Genomic DNA, 17,724 nt, shown 5'->3' on the forward strand with positions numbered 1-17,724 from the left:
GAAATGAAATGCTTCCTGGCATGTCTTAGGTGGGTTCCAGCAGCGCTAATTGCTGTGACGGGATCAGAGATGGGGCTGCCCAAAGAAAACATCAGCTGGGTTGCACCTTGGCAAAGACGAGAGGGGGAATGTCAGTGCTAAAAAAGGGGCTTTGCTGAATGAACTGCTCGGAGCACAGGGATGGGACTGAAGCCATCGTTGCCGACAGCGCTTCTGGTTATTTCACATGTGTTTTTCCTGGGTTTGCTTCTACGTGTGGGTAACGGTGCCTGTTAGGGCACTGCTGACAAACAGCCATGACCACCAGCTATTGCATATTGCTGAACTGCTTTGTATCAGCAAACAGCAGCTGAGGACAGCGCCCGCCTGCCAAGGTAAGGGGCTCTGCCCGCCGGGCTCTGCAGCGGCCCCAGGCGCTGCAGGGGCTCAGCAGAAGGACGAGGCGCCGGCGCTTCCGCAGAGAGAAAAGTTGAAATGTCAAATCCCCAAGCAAAGTTACAGAAATACAGCATTTGACCTCAAAACATGCATCCCTGAGGTACAACGCAGCATAGGCGAGTTGTGTTAATGACAGGCGGATAAGCACAATTAGCAGCTCTAAATGAGTTTGATACGGAGGAACCCGCCGCAAAGCTAAGTGAGAGGGGAATCTGGAATTGAAAAAAAAAAAAAAAAAAAAAGAGAGAGATTAAGAAAATTAAACCCATTAACATCCAGGGGTTATTTTCTGCCTGCCAGACTCATTCACCTGAGAAGTCTGAATAAAACCCAACTCTCTGCTGCCCTGTGTCAAGGACTCACACCCACACAACGCAGGCTAAGACCTGATGTTAGAGTCGCACCAGGAAACCAAAGGCAGAATTCGGTGTCAAAACCAGTCCTTGCTGGGATTAGGTGTAAGCACCTGCTTAAGTGCTTTGCTTAATCAACACCGCTGGCATCTCTGCAGCTGAGCCGGTGTGTGGTTAACCTCCAGTTCCAAGGGATCGTCCCTGCTCTCTGCCCTGTGCAAGCAGGAGTGCGATGGGTTGGAGCTAATGCATTTATTTCCTCTCTCTCGAGTCTCTGGTGACTGTGTGCAAGTGGTCCCCAGTCTCCCGTTGGTGTGTGCTGGTTGTTTTATATATTCCTTTGTTTTCTCTTCCCTTCTCTTCTATGCTGTCCTCGTATTCCCCTCTCTATCCTTGGCACTGCACCCTGAAGCCACGCCAACCCCAGGTACCGTACCAGCGGAGGAGGTAACAGGCATGGGGCAAGGCTCACTCCACGCTCGCTCGCGTGTGCTGGCAATTAAGCATGCACTCCGTTAACCCTTTCAATGGGGAGGTGAAGCACCAGGGGCCTGAATTGGGCACATGGAATGCGGGCAGGTGAAATGGAGCACCGCAGGCAGAGGGGACCAGCGGCAGGCTCCAGGGCTGGGTCTGCAGGGATCAATATATCTCCGAGCAGCCTTAACAGCCTCCGAGATGCCTAATGATGGCCAAACAGCGCAGCTGCCACGGGCTGTGCAAGCAGAAATGAGAGTCAAGTTGCACTGTTAATGAGGTTTTTCACTCCAGGTCTGCACCAGCCTTCTCCCTTTGTAAGCCTCGGCATCGCTGCCCTGTGAAACACCCAAAAACCTTTCCAAACCTCTCCCTTTTAGGGCTGCCAGGGCTGTAACGCAGGACAATCCTTTGGCTTCCAAGCCCATTGAAAGGGTTAAGGACAACGTTTGTGCCCCAGCTGTGCATGTCTGCATGCGAGGCTATTGCTGGCTTTGCCCTCTACATTGCACATTTCTCCAACAGCACACACAAACCTTCTCGTGACAGGGGGGGCAGGGTATCCACCTGCTTCAAGGAAACCTGAATCCCCAATTAATCCAGCGTCCAATTATCCAGGTCAATAGTGCAAAGCCTTAGCATAACTTGGTGCCCAGAGGACGCCCACCTCTTCCAACAGCTGCAGCCACGACTTTTTCCCCCCAAACTGTGGAGTTCCCACAGGGGTTACAGCCCTGTAACCCAGTGCTCGAGGGGCAGCGGCAGCGCTACGGGATGTGCCCACCCACAGCACACCCCTGGCACTGCAGAAAAGCTTTTGGTCTCTCTTTTTGGACCCTCTGCCCTGCACCGAGGGTGCTGGAAGAGGTCATGGTCATGCTTTGCCCTTGCTGGCTGCAGCCCCGGGGCTCGAGGACCAGCCCAGAGCGGGCACTGCCAAAGCGCAGGACCCGCTCTGTGCACCTCTAGGTTGTGCTTCCCTACCTCCTAGACGTTTCTCCTCCTTTTATTTTGTTGCAGTGGCGTCTCTACTCAACATTCTTTTGCTTTTTATTTTCCCTTTCTGAATAGCTGCCAGTCTTTTTCCTTACTGTACTTCTCTTCCTTAAACTATAAATGTTAGGGGGTAACAGATTGGTCTGCTTCGGCTGTCGGGAAACCGAAAACGAGTGAAACCTTTGGGAACCCCTAAGGGCTGGTTTACTGCTGCAGCCGTACCTCAGCCAGGGTTTAGCCCATCCACAAGAATCTGGCTTTTCTTTGTGGATCAGGATCAGCTTCTGAAGTCGTTTTCTGCTTTCAGCAGATATTGCTGAACATGGAAGGCACAGCGTGATCTCTTTGTCCTTCCGGCATCGTATCGATTCGGGAATAATTTCTTAAGCTACTGGAAGCTAGATGGACGAGTTGCCATTCAAAGGATAAGTTCATTAAATTCTGTAGGAATAGGGGCTATTCCTCTATTTTTCCCTTCTGCTAGGAGAAATGGCAAAGAGCAAGGACACAAGCACTGGAAGGAGGCTGGAAAGCAGTAAGCAGAGCAGCAGGTCTTTACGCACTATCTCTCAGCATTCACAGCCTTCTGGCTGCGATACGCTTCTTCAAGAGGAATCAAGGCAGCGTAAGCTGTAGCAAGACACAGAACAAATCCTCATCCTGATATCGAGCCGAATGTCGTTTCGTGTTAGGGCACGTCCTGGCAAGCCAGCGCGGGCGGGTTGCGGGAGCTGCTTCCGCGTCTGAAGCGGTGTTTGTCCTGGGAGGCCGTTCCTCTTCCAAACAAGTACGGGTTTCGAGTGAAATGCCGCTTGACCTTTTTCTAAAGATTCATCTCCGCTCGGTGACCTAGATTTTGTAGATTTTACAGATTCACAGTGAAAGTTGTCTTAAACTGCAGTAAAGCGCTATTTGCCATTGGCTGTTGGCACTGAGAAATGGCCTTTTTTTTTTTTTTTTTTTTCTTTTCCAGGGGAAACCTTACATACGCGGGGTCGTAGCTGTTCTGTAGGCATGTGAGAAACTGGAGCAACTTGATGAAATCAAAGTGAAGGGCAGAGGCTTTACCTTAGGAAGCCTTTCCATTTCCTAAGCCAGAGCTGGATGGAGGGAGAGGTGTTTTGGGGGCCGTGCAAAGGGCTCTCATTTACACAACGAATGAAACAAAAAAAAAAAACGAATCCCAAACTCCCCTTGTGTATGTCCTTTTGTCAGGGTCGTAAACAGCATTGGTCTTAGACTTTGAAAACATTGATTTGTTTGTTCCCTTCTTGTCGCTCCATAGCTAGGAAGCGGAGGAGAAAGGCTCAATTGTTCATTTTGGAAAGGGGCAGCAGCAGCGATACAGAGAACTGCTGACCCCTCTCTTTTAGATGCCATTCAATCGCTTCTTTCTGTTCTTGAATTTCTTATAGCTGTCAGATTTGGAGCGTTTTTTTCTTTTTGATAAAGACTTTAACGATCTCCTTCTGTTGCTAGAATCTGAGAGAGGGAGAATGGAAAAAAAAAAAAGTCCAAAAATGTATTTGGCTAATCATCTAAATTCATGAAAAATTAATCAAATTTCTCCAAGCCTAATTATTTTGTAGACACACCCAAGGGAAAGCTGTTACTGCAGCCTAACAACACATTAAAAGCATCTTTAAATAATTAAAGAGCAGTATGGCTGTGCACTGGTTTTTGTATTTTGCAAAAACACGCGACTGCTCAGTGGTACCCCACCCCACTTGGAGCAGGGCTCGAGCCCCTCGGAGCAGGCACCCTCCCTCTCCCATGCCTCAAATTTTTGCTTTGACGATTCCTATTCGCAGATTTCTTCAATCTGAGCATCCCCCAGTTTTTGCACAGGGCTCGGGCTCCTTTTTACCAGCCCATTCGCAACCCGAGGAGCCTCTCGAGCAGCCCTCCTGCTGCAAGCATCTCCCTTATTACTTAGCCTATTAATTGCTACAGCCAGACCGCTGCATCCCCTGCCCATTACGAGAGCGTCTCCTCCCCACCATGCCCCTCGGTCTCCTCCACCAGAGAGGCTAATGTATCTTGCAGACAGAAAAAGCAATCTGCGCCTTGCAAAGCCGGGGCCGATTTATGAGCTAAGCAGCGGTTTATGTGTTCCAGGAAGAGGGGCTCAGCTGTTGTGGGAGCCAGAGAATGGATGTTGCTACTGCTGGCTTTTTCTCTGGCTTTTCTGGGCATGCTGGGGCTGTTTGAAGCCTCCTTCCTTAGACGCTCTGGTTTTCAGGGTGCTGCTCTGCCCTGCAATTTGAAAAGTGGCCTCCCCTCGTCTGCAGCACCCCCTGCTTTCAGGCAGCGGGGAGATTTTCTCCCCCCAGCCCTCGGGTGAAGGCCGGGTGCGTGGTCCTGCATCTACAGACGAGGCGAACGCTGCCAAAGTCCCCGAGTGAACCCGCGAGTGGAGAATGCAGGGAGATAAATTCGGCTGCTCTGCAAAGCTCGGAACTGCTGCAGCCCGTGAAGTGTTACAGCTGCATTTTTAGGAGGACGTGCGTGGTTTTGGGACGGTCTAACACCGAGCACTTGGTTCGAGCAGGTCTGGAGCTGCCAGCCAGGAGCATCCTTAATGAGCCCTGCCCTGGTGGCAGCGCTGGGGCCCCTGCCCCTCGCTGTCTGGGGGGAGCTCTGATCTTCTGTCGGAGACCGGCTTTGCCTTCCCCCAGACCGAACTTGACTCTCATTAGGGGATGCATTTCAAAGGCCAGTAAATGCCCCTTATCTTCTCTCTCCCAAATCTACCAGCTGAGCTTTTTCTTCCGCATACATTTTGTATTCAAACACAAATGAGGCTGCAGCTGTGGTTCCCGGGGCAGATGAGGACCAAATCCCCCAGCCCAGCGGGAGCCCCGCTGCCCAGGCTGGCCTCATCCTGCCCGGTGCTGCCTGCAGGCAGGCTCCCCTCCCACCCCTCACTGACCTCTTGCTTTCTGGAGTCAAAGCTCCCATCCTGTACCCGTTCCCAGTCCTGCCAGGCTTGTTCCTATCCCGGTGCCGACGCACGCAGCCAATCTCACGGGGACTTGATGGGGGTGAGCCCGCGTTACCCTGATGTGCTGTGATCGCCCCACTCATGGGGAGTGTTTCCAGGAGTGCTCGTGCTCTGCTGGAGCAGCATGGGCAAATCCCTCCTCGTACCACCATCGGCCAGGATTGAGATGCCTGGATCAGGCGATCACAGGAGGGCTGCTGGCACCGTGGCACCCAGGAGGGCTCCGCACAGCAGGAGCCATCCTGCAAGCAGTGTGGCTCTGCACGTAAAGCAGGATGATTCTCCCCTCTCAAGGGATATCTTACCCCAGATCATCTCTGCCCTCTAGGGGAGCATTAACAAGGGCTCTCACCTTCTGCTAAAGCCTCTGCAGCAGCACCAGTCTCCTGGGGTGCTGCATGGGAGCGGCGTGGTGCAGTGACATGCGCCAGGGCTGGGAGCTGGGCGTTGGAGCAGCTTTTCCTGCCGCTCCTGCCCTTCAGCAAGTTGCTCCGTGCCTTGGTGGGTCGTCTTCTCCTTAGCTGTGAAACGAGGATTCACAGAGGAGCTGCATGAGCTAATAAGGAGTTTCCACTGTGCAGGGTTATCGTGGCCATTGCAAGCCCATTGAGGTCGTGCAGCGCAATCGCGTTCACAGTTACCCCACTAATCACTTAACGCCCCCAAAAGTGCCATGAATCAGCAGACGGCTGGTCCTGCCTCTCAGCCCAAGCATGACATTTGCAACTTAAGCCTCAGGACACAGAAAAGCAAAGGCCTGGTAAAAACTGGGCGAGCAAAAGCAATGCACAGCAGCACCCCACCCGCACTGCCACAGCTCAGCAAGGTCAGGGCCGGCTTTGTGTCACCATGTGCACCCCCGAGGACAAAGTCGTGCAATTCTCCCACCCAGCCTGGCTCCCATCACCGTCGCTGCCATCTGTTGCGGGTGGGTCGGCTCCGTCGCACGAGGCCAGGGTGGGAGGGAGGCGGCTGCTCCATCCCGCTGCTGCTCCATCGGGCGCTGTGCTGCTGCATGAGGCTCTGCGAGGCGCCGTCGGTCGGTCCCTGCGGCAGCAAGGCACCGGGCACGCCACGGGGTCGTGCTGGCCATGCCTGGGGACATGCCGGTAACCGTGGTTTTATTGCAGCTGCGCGTGGTAGGGAGCTGGACGGCCTCACCTGCTGCTCTCCTCTGCCCTCGGACTGCTGGAAGGGCTCGGATTTTGAGGGGGGCCACCCTGGGGCCTTAGCTCTGGCCTTTCTGAATGGTCTCTGGTGTATTGGTAGCCTTGAAGGGACACTTGCTCCCATACGAGCTGAGCTGGGACTGACTTGGTGATAAAGCAAGCCCTGGCTTTGCTCTGGGACACTTTTTAAAGCACTTTCCTAGAGCTATTCTTGTTTGGGTGATATCTGCAATAGCTGTTTTCATTTGCCTGATGGGGATTTGTAATCCCTTGATCTACAGAAGAGTAAGTAAATACAATTTAATGCGAGCACCACAGGATTTCATTTACCTTCGGCAGTTTAAGCAGCTCTCCAGATGCATTTTCTGCTGGCAGCTTTTCAGGCAGTAGGGCAAGTAGTCTTTACAGAGCGATGCCCTTTCATACCTGAGGGCATTCAGCAATAGTTTCCAATGCCCCAGCCACGAGGCCGGTGCTGCTGCTAGCTCCTCTGGTTCACATTTGTGACAACCAGCTGCAGCCCCTGCACCAGCCAAGCAATCCTGCTCACAGCAAGGACTGCAGCCCCGAGCCAAGCCAAAGCCACAAGGCTGACCGAGCACCTTATGGCCTCCTCCAGCTGGCCCAAGCCCCTGCACCCTCCTTTGGTGGTGCTCAGGACCCTGTGCAACCACACCGAGGGGTGTGTGCAACGTGCACCTTTACCCTTTTGCTCACCCATGTGGGTGGGGGCAAACACGGGCTATTTAGAAACCAAATTGGGCAGAAATTTCCCCTGGAAACCTTAAGGTGTGCCAAGCCCTTTGTCCTAATTTCAATGTGAATGGCGAGGGGTGGTGATGGCACAGTAGCATCCAACACCCACCAAAGTGCCAAGGCCCCAGCAGTGCTAAGGCTGCTTCATCACCAGGCTGCAGGACCAGCGCAGAGACCAGCAGGGAAGGACGCAGCTAAGCCGCAGGCCAAATTGGCAGCTCAGAAATGCTGGAGGTGTCGTCCAGGGGCTGCTGAATTAGTGTAAGCGTGGCTTGCCTGCTCCACGACAAATTGGATGGTGTGTTTTAAGAGTTCGGTCCCGTTCCTTATTTTGGAGAGCCTGGAGAGCTCTCAGCTGAAGGGGGTGATGGGTTTGGGCAGCCCACCCTGCTCATCCCCCGACAAACCCCGCTCAGTGTTGCCCTTCGGTGCCCCAGGAGGGGCTGGCAGAGAGGTGGGAGCAGAGCGCAGGCGGCGGAGCTGTTGGGTGGCTGGTGCACGCCGGGTGGGCGCAGGAGCAGGGGCTGGGTGCTGCTCAGCCCTCGCCTGCTCCTTGCTCGCCCCGGTAATGGAAGGGGAAAGACCTCCAGGTCTGCATGGTGCCGTGCTCGGCGTTGGGAATGGCGAGGGCGAGCCCGAGGAGACGTAACCGCTTCTCCACAGCCAGTGTCTGCGTTTCCCCCTGCCAGCCGCAACCTGGTTGCCTCCAACTGCAATCGATCTAACCAGCCCTACGGCAACCCCAACCACTCCAACCACCACAACTACCACCACCACCGCCACCACCACCACCGATACCACCACCACCGACACCACCACCACCACTACAGCCGCCACCACTCTGCCCGCCACCACCGTCGCAAGCACCACAACAACTACAGAGAGGGCTCCAGCCGCCACCACAAAGCAGGAGCTGGGTACTGCGCTTTCCTTTTCCTCTCCCCCCTCGAGACCTCCTGGGGCTTTCCCCACTTCTCGCTCAGAGCCAGGATTGATAACGGGCACGGGCGAAGCCTCACCACCCCGGAATTAAGCCTCGGGGAGGCTGCGCCACCCTCCTGGTCCCAGTCCCTCTGCCAACAAGGGGATAACACAGCTCTCCCTGGGGTGTCATGCTTCTGAATTAGTGTGAGGGTCAGGAAAGGGGTAGAAGATCCTATAAAGTACCATTTTTTGCCGTTACAAAGGGGTTCTGTTACTGTTATAGATGTCACTTCAAATTTAGCCCATTGTCTGTTAGCTAAGAGACCTGTCAGGGCTCATAGGAGCCGTTTGGGTCGTGGTGCTGCTGCTCTCTGCAAGGCGACCTAGTCAGAGCCCCCAGGGAACCTGGGGAGGTGTCAGAAGCCACAGCCCCCAGCTCCGCTCCTGGGATGCACCAGGTCCAGAGAAAGCATGCAGTCAGCTGGAGATCTGATGGGGATCCAGCGGTTCTGGTGGAGGCTGGTCCCTGCTCTGTGTTTTCCTGATGGATACGGAGAGAGGCAGCCCTCGGAGCCCTGCTTTTAAAAACACTGCGGTTACAGGAGCTGTGGGTAATAAACTGTGGAGTTGTAGGCAGGTTATTCGAAAAGGAACCAAGCTCGTAGCGAAAGGGAACGCGATCAAAGGAATCCAGTTACGTAGCTGGATAGGATGCACTCAAGAACCCAAGTGCTGCCCTAACAAAATCAGTTTAAAAACTGGTGCGAGGGAGCGGGATGCAGCCTTGGCACTGCGTACGAGGGCTCCGTAAGGAAGCAGTTCCACGAGCTCGGTACCACAACGCAGTCACAGCTCAGCGAGCACATGGGAAGCGCTGCTAATTGCAAAGGGGTGATTACCTGCACATGCTGCAGCCCAGGGGAACGGGAGGGAAAGAGGCAGAGAAGCAAAAAGCGGTCGGGGAGCAGCACGAGGAACAGCCCAAACAGCCCTGGGGACACGAGCCCAGAGCCCGGGCCGTAATGCAGGCAGACAGGGGGCCTGCGTGGCAGCGCAGGTTGGGGCTCGGGGGGGGGCCCAGGTCACGTCCCCCCCCCCCCAGCATTAGGGGTTCCGTTGCCCTTTCCCAAAAGTCTCATAGCTGCCCTCCTTCCAGGGACAGAAGTTACTCATCGGTGTTTTGTCAAACCAAAACCTGAGCTACATCCCAAAGTAAATAATAATACTAAAATTGGGGTGCAATTTGTGTGGAAGCTCTTAGAGCACGCTGAGCTAGTGGCTTAGCTCTACCTCGCCAGAAATAGAAGTTCATCCACTCTCCAAAGCAATGTCGACAATCCTCAACTTCAAAATCAGAAACGAGTGACTTCATTGCCCCACTGGCTGTCTCTAGACCCAGTAAGGTAAAAATATTTTCTCCCAGCCGTGGCAGTGAGTCCGTGCCCGCTCATGCGTGCACCTTGCGTTCGTTTAGGGACGGGTTTAGCCAGGAGATTTCCCTGCAGGCTGAGGTCTTCAGAGAAGTGCCACGGAGGTCTTCAGACTTCCAAGCTAAACTGGCTGCAGTTGGACTTCAATGCCGACATGCAATGAGCTACTGCCAGAGAACACCTCCTAAAAGTTTGACCTTAAGGCTCTTGTAAGAAACAAAGGTGGCCTCAGACTTGCTTGTAGGTATCGAAGCATTCGCTTTAGGAATGGTTTTGTAAGATTTTACCAGTACCGGATGCTAGGTGAGCTCTCATTTCTGTCTAATCCAAAATACTAACTCCTCTTCTAACCTGTCCACCAGACACCAATGGATCGTCCATATGGGACATAAGAGCTTTGGCTAATAGTAACTGGGCAAACATCACCTGGAGCCACAATTACTCTGCAGGAACTGACTTTGTGGTTAAGTATATCACCAGTAAGCATCAGATCGCGTGGGGACTCTATAGGGTTGTGATGCCGTTAGAGATCCTGCCAGCTCTCAAGGCTGCAAGCTGTAACGTAGTCTTAATTACTGCGTGTTCAATGATGCTCTGTGGCCACGTGGAGGGGAGAGGAGGTGGCAGGATGTGGTTGTAGCTGTTTAGAGAGCACCAGAAGTATTCCTGGTGACTCACAAGAGATTCCCCCTCCTTGTGCTGATGGCTGTGAGATGCTCGTATGCACGAACCATGAATGTGTTTAGTTCACTGAGCTGGGCTCCATTTGGGCTCAGCGTAGAGAGCCTTTGAAAATATGTATGTGTATATATGAGCGGGGACAAAGCTTGCACGGAAAACAAATCTACATAAATTGGAGGGGCTTTATATGCCCTTGAAGGGCTTGCTGAGCCTGGAGCTGGCAGAATCACCTCCGATCCCAAACCTCCCGGCGTATCGGATATCGTTGTCTCTTGCAATTTTAAGGCTGGACGTAGTCTGGAGACTCCACGTCAGTACCTCTGCTTTCAGCACTTGGTTGGAAAAGACAGTTACATGTTATTGGTTGTATTTTATTTTATTTTAGAATAGATAGGCAGCGATGAACGCTGCTTATCTCTGACTTTATTTCCCAGCCATTTCAGTCTTATTGTCTGGTATGCTGGTTTTAAATTGGCATTTAAAATAAGCCAACTACACCTAGCCATCAACAGTGAACCACTTTTGCCCACTTACAGCGCTAAGAGATGACCTTGCTGACTGCTTAAAACAGCTCTGATGGCACAGCCAGTGCCTGGTCTCTCTCTGCAGCCAGAGCAGGATGTGCTGGGGAAGCAGACCATTTTCTCACTTCCAAACTATTTTCCACGATTCCAAGCTATTCTGTAATTATTTTCCACAGGCTCCAAAGTCTGAAGGCCAAGTCCCAAGCTCCCAAGGCTCCCCTTCCAGCCCTGCGGGATGCCAGCGATGCCCCTGAGCCACATCCCAGCTGGGGTGAGCGGCCTCGTGTGCTCGCTGCAGCGTCCAGCTCCCCACCAACCTCAACCCACAGGCAAAACCCTTTGATCAGCTGAGGGGAACCAGGCAAATTCCAGCCCATTTGCTGCAAAAACCCAAGTATCCAGACCTGAGGCTGGGCAGATAAAGGATCTGTCAGGACTTCAAAGCAGGGAGCGATCTCCTCAATAGCTCCTGGTGGTTTTTTCAGTATGGCAAGCAGGGATGCAGCAAAGCCCCCACCTTATTCCTGCACTGCTGTTTTTATCCTATTCCTAGTGAGTACTAATCACGGCGCCGTTAATAGCTCCTTGACCATCCAGCCGTGTTATTTCTGCTCGGTGCCTGGGGCTAGCACAAGGCATCACCTGCGGTGCCAACGAGGTAATCTCGCCGAGCCTCCCGCGGCTGGGTTTGATGTGCGGTTTCTGTTTCTCAGGTAACAAGACAGAGAAATCCATCCCCGTTAAAGCTCAGACCCCCTCCTCTGTGCAGCTGGCGAATCTGACACCGGGGATGGTGTACAAGCTGTGGGTATTCCCCATATGGTCTAGCCCCAGCGAGCACTCGTACATAACCTTTACCACCAGCTCAGGTGAGAGGGGCTCCAGCCCCAGGGCGCGTGTCCGCGGCATGTCACTGCGTGTCCACGGGGGCACCAGTGTGGTGGCGGGAGGGGATCGAGCACGGCGCAGCCCTCGCCCACCATTCCGTCCCTGCCCTAGTTAAGGAGCTGCCTGAGCAACTGAAAAACCCCGGCAGGGCACAAGGAAGGGTTTGGAAGGAGGGCAGGGACCACGCTGGGGTCGGCACGTCGCTGTGCTCGAAGCCCCAAGACCGCATGCACGCATCGCATCTCTCGGAGCCTCGGCGCACGGCCGGACCCCGGGGTTGTGCCAAGCAGAGGTGAGGGGCAGCACCGGGGTGCTGCATTTGCAGCAGCCTCATTTAGAGCCACGCACGGCGCATGCACAGGGCTTTTCAGCGAGATGACAAGCAGGTCTGCTTCCCCCGGCAACTTTGCATTTAATTGCGCAAGCAATTTGCCAGGCTTATCACCTTGGTGATTTTTAGAGCTCCCTAATTACGGGCTTCCTACACTGCCCACTGGATGCCACAGAAGTGCCCCTACCGCCTTGCACAGGCGCTGAATCAGGCTTTCTGCATTTATAAAGCTTCACTGTTCACACTCGACAGCCACCAAAACTTCCTTCGTGCCACTGGTGGGTTTTGCCGTAGGAATCTGTGCGCGATGCTGTCAGAGTGGGGGGCTGAACGCTGAAAAGCCAAGCAGCAAGCAGCACCGCAGCAGCCCACGCTGACAAACGCAGTAGGTAGAGGCTGCAGTTTGCAAAGAACTGGAATTGTTTTGCTAAGACCCAGCCGTGTGGTGATGGAAAGCTCCAGCACTTCCCGGGCTCTTTGCTCAGAAGCAAAACGTCCGTCCTGGGTGAGGGGGGGCTGCAGCGGGAGCAGCAGCTCTCCCCACCCCACCCCACGCATTTGGAGTCCAAAAGGTTGGCGAGCCGTGACTCCAGCAATAATTCTCTGATATGCTGGGTTGACACAGGGACAGGTGGCAGCTGCGAGTCCTCCTCCCTGCCTCCCTCTGCCCAGCACTGATAAAAAACCAACACCCGCTGACCTTGGGCACGGCACGCAGCCTCTCAGGGGAGATGTGTTGCATTTCGTGCCTGCTTCCCGCCCCCCACCTGACTCAGAAATCACCACCAGCCCCCTCACCCACAGCGTGCAGCATCTTTCGGGATTGCTGCTCCCCGGTTCGGACCCGTCTCTTCTCTTTTCTTTCTTTTCCCCATGCTGGGAGCCGGGGTAGAGGAGGCAGCCTCCTGCGCCACAGGCGCCAAGGGGCAGGGAATCATTAGGAAGGAAAAAAAATGAAGCAATATCCTTGGCTGATTGATGCTGGCAGTCTCGGCGTGTCTATTTTCTGTAATTTAGGGGTTCCTACTGCTACTATTGAAACCAGAGCTTTGGCTGCCTTTGTCCCCGTGATGGAGGCTGAGCGGTGACCTGAGCCCCGGCACCGTGGGAGCCACAGAGCTCTCACCGCCCTTGCACGCACAAACGCTGCAGATCCATTTCTTCGCTGGCTGGATTCTGCTGACACGAGCGCTCAGCCCCCGCTGACAATCATACGCTGTCAGGAATGCTGTCGATAAAAAAGCCCCGTTCATTTCGCTTTTTGTTTTTAATGTTTTGCAAATAGCTCTTCTAATGGTTTCTTCAGCGGGAACGCAGATAAATACGCAGTCCGTGTGCACCACCACTTCTCTTCTGCTTAACTTGACAGCTCCGTATCCCAACAGGGCTCTTCCCAACAGTAAATGACACTTCAAAACTACAAATATAGCTTATAGAGCTTAATGCAAAGAGATCTTCTCATAAAAAAAGGTAAAACACTGGAAGGGGGATCCGTGAGGGACTGGAGCTAGTGAGACTTGACGCACCAACAGTCTGCGTTACAAATAATTCCTAAATGCCGCTGACCTGCTGCTGTTATACAGGCAGCTTTGCAATTGGCATATAAACTGTGACTGTTAGGTAACCCTTTTTCTCTGCCACGAGATTATAATTACTTTTAAAAAAGTCACCGTAGCTGCATTTCAAATCAATAGCTGTTTGATTACGCAGCTGCTTTCCACTGCTTACCTTTGGCGCTGGCCTTACATTAGAGCGAATCCAAACGGCCTCTCTGACAGCCACGTACTTAATCCTCCCTTTCTGAACGCTGCAATGACAGTCACTCGTTTACTCTAAATACAAGATTGCTGTGCCTATAATTTTGTCGGCACGTGTTGCTTTTCTGGGAAGGATGGCAATTACACCTCCACCCTACCGGTGCCCCAGTCCTGCTGCGGGAGCCCCTGGGGACTCGGTACCGAGAAGCCTCCCCCCTGCACACAACTCAGCCCCGACCCGGTGGCACGAAGCGCACCTCTCAGGCTGCTTTGGTGCTTCAGACTCTGCAGACCCCCTTAATTGTCCCTTAGCACTGCTTTGTGCAGAAATCCCATCCCACCAGGACTGCTAACCCGACCTCCTCCCGTTTCCAAGCTCTCCATTAGAGCTTCATTCCCCCTTCCTCCCTGGGCACTCAGCTAATTGAATCCAGATCCCGGCTCCTTTCTGTTCTAATCTCATTCTCTGCGTTACAAAGTGCATCTTCCTGCACCGTGCAGCTCAGGTTGGTTTAAAGGTAAATATTGAGTGGGGCAGCGTTGAAGGGAAAAGCAGCACAGGAGAGCCAGGGCACCTCCAGGCAGCCCACCCCCACCAAAAAAGCAACACCAGCTCAGAGCGTTCTGCACCCAACACCATTTCTTTAGCATACTGCCCTTCCTTGTCCTTCTCTTTTATCTGGGGATGTCCCTGGGCCATGTTTTGGCTGCAATTCCCTACTGACAGCAGGGCTTAGGTTTCACCTTCAGGAACGCCCGTGATACCTGGGGGCAGTTTGGAGGACTAAGTGGCTTGCAGCCCTGAAGTGCTGTGGTTCGGGAAGTTTACCGATTCAACCCCTTTTTAACGTTGTTGTCTCTGTTCCTAGAGCTTTCCATTCCCAACACATCACCGGAGGGCTGCCTTTCCTGCTCCCTGTGCGAGCAGCTCCTTGTCCTCAGGGGCTGTTACTGAGCCAGCCCAGGTGGTGCTGGGCACCCTCCGGGGGTGACTCTGGGCTTTTTGGCACCGTCCTGGGGTTGGCGATGGGAACCAGCTGCAAAACCTCACCTCTGGTTGTAGCTGTCCTAACCACTGCCCTGCCTCTCCAGCCTCTTTACGAGCTCTGGCTGTGTCAAATCAGCCAAGCACGGGCACAACCTTGTCTGCCAGGGCCGCCCCTCCGCTATCCGTAGGAGGTGGTGGGTTTAAAATCGGATCATTTCAGGACAGGTACATGAGATGGCTGCTTGCGCTGCCTCAGCTCTGCCTGGGCAGTCCTGTTGGCTGGACTTGAGTTATTTAATTAAACAAGGCAAAGCATCCAGGACAGCAGCACAGCCCTTCTCAGCACTCTGCAGTGCCAAAGCAGCCAATTCAGGTAGCAGCAGCAATCTCATTTCAAGTTGTTTTTTGTCCTGTGGACACCCATGAAGGATGCTCGCTTCCCATCCTTCCCGTTCTGGACAAACCCCACTAAGTCCCAGCTCGATCCCGTCCAGCTCTGACCTCCCCTGCTCGTGCCAGGACGACCTCGCTCTGTTTGCTGTGCGGTCTGGTTAAATTTAGCCCCCCGCTGCGCTGAAGGTTATTTTCTCCTCTGCTCTGTCTTGCTGAATACGAAGCGCATGTCAATGAGAGCCAGAAAATGGCAGCTTGGTGCTATTTATAGGACACAGATTTGTCTGGCTGACCGTGCACGGGAGCTGCACGCAACAAGGCAGAGCACGTTTGGGGACAGGACACCTCTCCTTGCTTGGCGTCAGCCCCGCGGACACTCGGCAGCCTCGCAGGGCGATGGAGCGCTGCTGCTACCAGACCGTGGCGCAGCAAGCTGGGACGTCCCTCAAGGACCTGGGGCCAGGGCTCTGTGCCCACCGTGTCCCTGCTCGTGTTTGGCCACATCCTGCCGGCTTCCACGTCTCCTTGCCCAGCCACGGCAGGACGCGGTGCCCGTGCCCTCCCTGCAGCAGCAATGCGGGCTTCTCCAGCTCCAGGCTGCTGCTGAGCTCCTCGGGGCTGCTCAGCATCACTCCACACCGGGGATCATATCCCGAGCTATGGTCCGGGCGCTTTTATTTCAGACTTTTTTTTGCAGAAGCTGCCTCCGAGGAGGCTTTCAGGCACAGGAACGCAAGATCAAATCTGTTACCCAGCTTCTTTTGCCATTATTTTCCATGCCCTTTCCTCACTGGTCTGTGCTAGGTTTTACTTTATGCCGTGACCCTTTGCTGTTTGCAGCTCCTGCTAAAACATTGAGTTGACCTACCATTAAAAAAAGCCCCAGATCCCTGTGCTATGGTCTTGAATAACCCAGTCAGCACACACACACACAACAATGCAGTGCTAAAGCCAGGTCCTCTGTAAACCCATGGACTGAATCCTTCTACTCATTTATTTCTCCCTGCTGGCCCGGTCTTCCCTTATAGCTTTTTTTTCCCTTCGATTTTCCTCCCAGCTTATACCAAGAACCACGTGGACATCGCGACCCAGGGCTGGTTCATCGGGCTGATGTGTGCCATAGCTCTCCTGGTCCTCATTCTGCTGATAGTTTGCTTCATTAAGAGGAGCAGAGGAGGGAAGTACCCAGGTAAGAGCACCGTGCAGCAGCTTTTGTGCCCGTGGATTCAATATCCGCAGGTTTCCGGGGGCTAATCCAATTGTGCTGGTCTCAGATACATGCTTGTGATTACAAGCACTTTCCTCCCTCCATAGTGGGAACATTATTATTAGTGGGAAGCATTTTAGTTAATTAAAGGTCAGCGAGGGCTGTGGGCTGTGCAGGAGGCATGTCGCAGAGCTGGACGCCCCTGCTCTGTGTGACCCGACCTCTCTGCTGCAAATTTGCTCGTCCTCATCTAGAAAAAGGTTTTCTCAGACAAAAGCCTCATCACATTTTTGCAAAGCGCAGCCAAGGCGTAAGAAAAGCCACCAGTTTACACCCTCTCTGGCCACCTTCAGTGCCTGTGCCCTGGTGCCAGTGGCTTTTGGGGACAAGCCCGCGCGCCCTCCGGCTGTGGGTTTTTAGCAGGTCCCTGAGCCCTGCAGGCGTTTCACAAAGCCTCTGCTGCTCCCCTGTGAAGCTTTCACCCTCCCTGCCGCTTCTTAACGCCGGTGTCGGGGCTGTGCTTCCTTCCAGTGCGAGACAATAAAGACGAGCACCTAAACCCCGAAGACAAGAACGTAGAGGACGGCTCGTTCGACTACAGGTATGCTCCCACGCGGCATGCGGACCCCCGCCACCACGTCCCCCCATCAGCCCCGCTCCCCAGCCATCACAGACCTCACCGCGCTACCCCTCCGCAGCCCCCCAGGGCCACGCAGCCTCCCCGGTTGTTTCTCCCACCTTGCTCCTCCTGCCTCCTTCTCTCTGCAAGTCCTCTGCCAAAGGGACCGGCTCCTGCCCAAAGCCCCGGAGCTTTAAGCAAGCCGAGAGCCTGCTGTAAGGTTTCCTTCCCCGTCCCTCAGCCTGGTAGGATCGGCCCAGGCAGAGAGCTGGGACTTTGGGACCCGGGACGTGGCTCTTAGCAAGTGCAGGTTAACCCTCACGGCACCCCACAAAAAAACCACAGAATTCCTGAAGCAGCCTGAGGATATCTGGGTGCATCGCCCCGCAGCTCAGCCACTCTCCTACTCGTAAGGCAGAATCCAGGGGAAAAATGCCCAAAGTTGTGTTCAGATCAGCTCTGAAAGCACGTGAGCTCGCTTACTTGGGGTCTGCCTGACTTCAAAGCAAGGCTTTTCTGTAAGGTCCCGGGGGAACCCTTCAGAAGCAGAGCTTGGAGATTAGCCATGATTTTACCCAAAGCGCTCTGATTTCCCCCCACCTCTGACCAGCCACTTTCAGGCTAAATAGCATCCTCTGAAGGGCAGCAGAAATAAAACCTCCCGGGAGGTTCCAGAGGGGCACCAGCATTCTTTCTCCCAGCCCTTTCAGTGCCAGGCAGCGCCCGTGCCTCCGCTGCTGGGGGCGGCTGCCTGCAAGGAGCAGGCGCAGGTAACGCCGGCAGCTCTCG

At 54.1% G+C, this 17,724-nt stretch overlaps 1 protein-coding gene across 24 annotated transcripts in view; it reads left to right on the forward strand.

Annotated features, from left to right (window-relative positions):
- Positions 1-17,724, forward strand: part of NFASC (neurofascin) — an 81,573-nt gene that overhangs the window by 57,960 nt on the left and 5,889 nt on the right. For 11 of the 24 annotated variants that reach the window (XM_035346914.1, XM_035346917.1, XM_035346923.1 and 8 more), the window contains 6 exons: positions 1,204-1,218; positions 7,883-8,110; positions 9,910-10,026; positions 11,466-11,621; positions 16,167-16,298; positions 16,848-16,917. In XM_035346914.1, coding sequence (XP_035202805.1) covers positions 1,204-1,218; positions 7,883-8,110; positions 9,910-10,026; positions 11,466-11,621; positions 16,167-16,298; positions 16,848-16,917 — 718 coding nt within the window. The remainder of the gene's footprint in view (positions 1-1,203; positions 1,219-7,882; positions 8,111-9,909; positions 10,027-11,465; positions 11,622-16,166; positions 16,299-16,847; positions 16,918-17,724) is intronic. The other 13 variants (XM_035346927.1, XM_035346928.1, XM_035346937.1 and 10 more) reach the window with 3 other exon arrangements.

The sequence above is a fragment of the Oxyura jamaicensis genome, chromosome 26 (assembly GCF_011077185.1).
Source record: "Oxyura jamaicensis isolate SHBP4307 breed ruddy duck chromosome 26, BPBGC_Ojam_1.0, whole genome shotgun sequence".
NCBI classification, from domain to species: Eukaryota; Metazoa; Chordata; class Aves; order Anseriformes; family Anatidae; genus Oxyura; species Oxyura jamaicensis.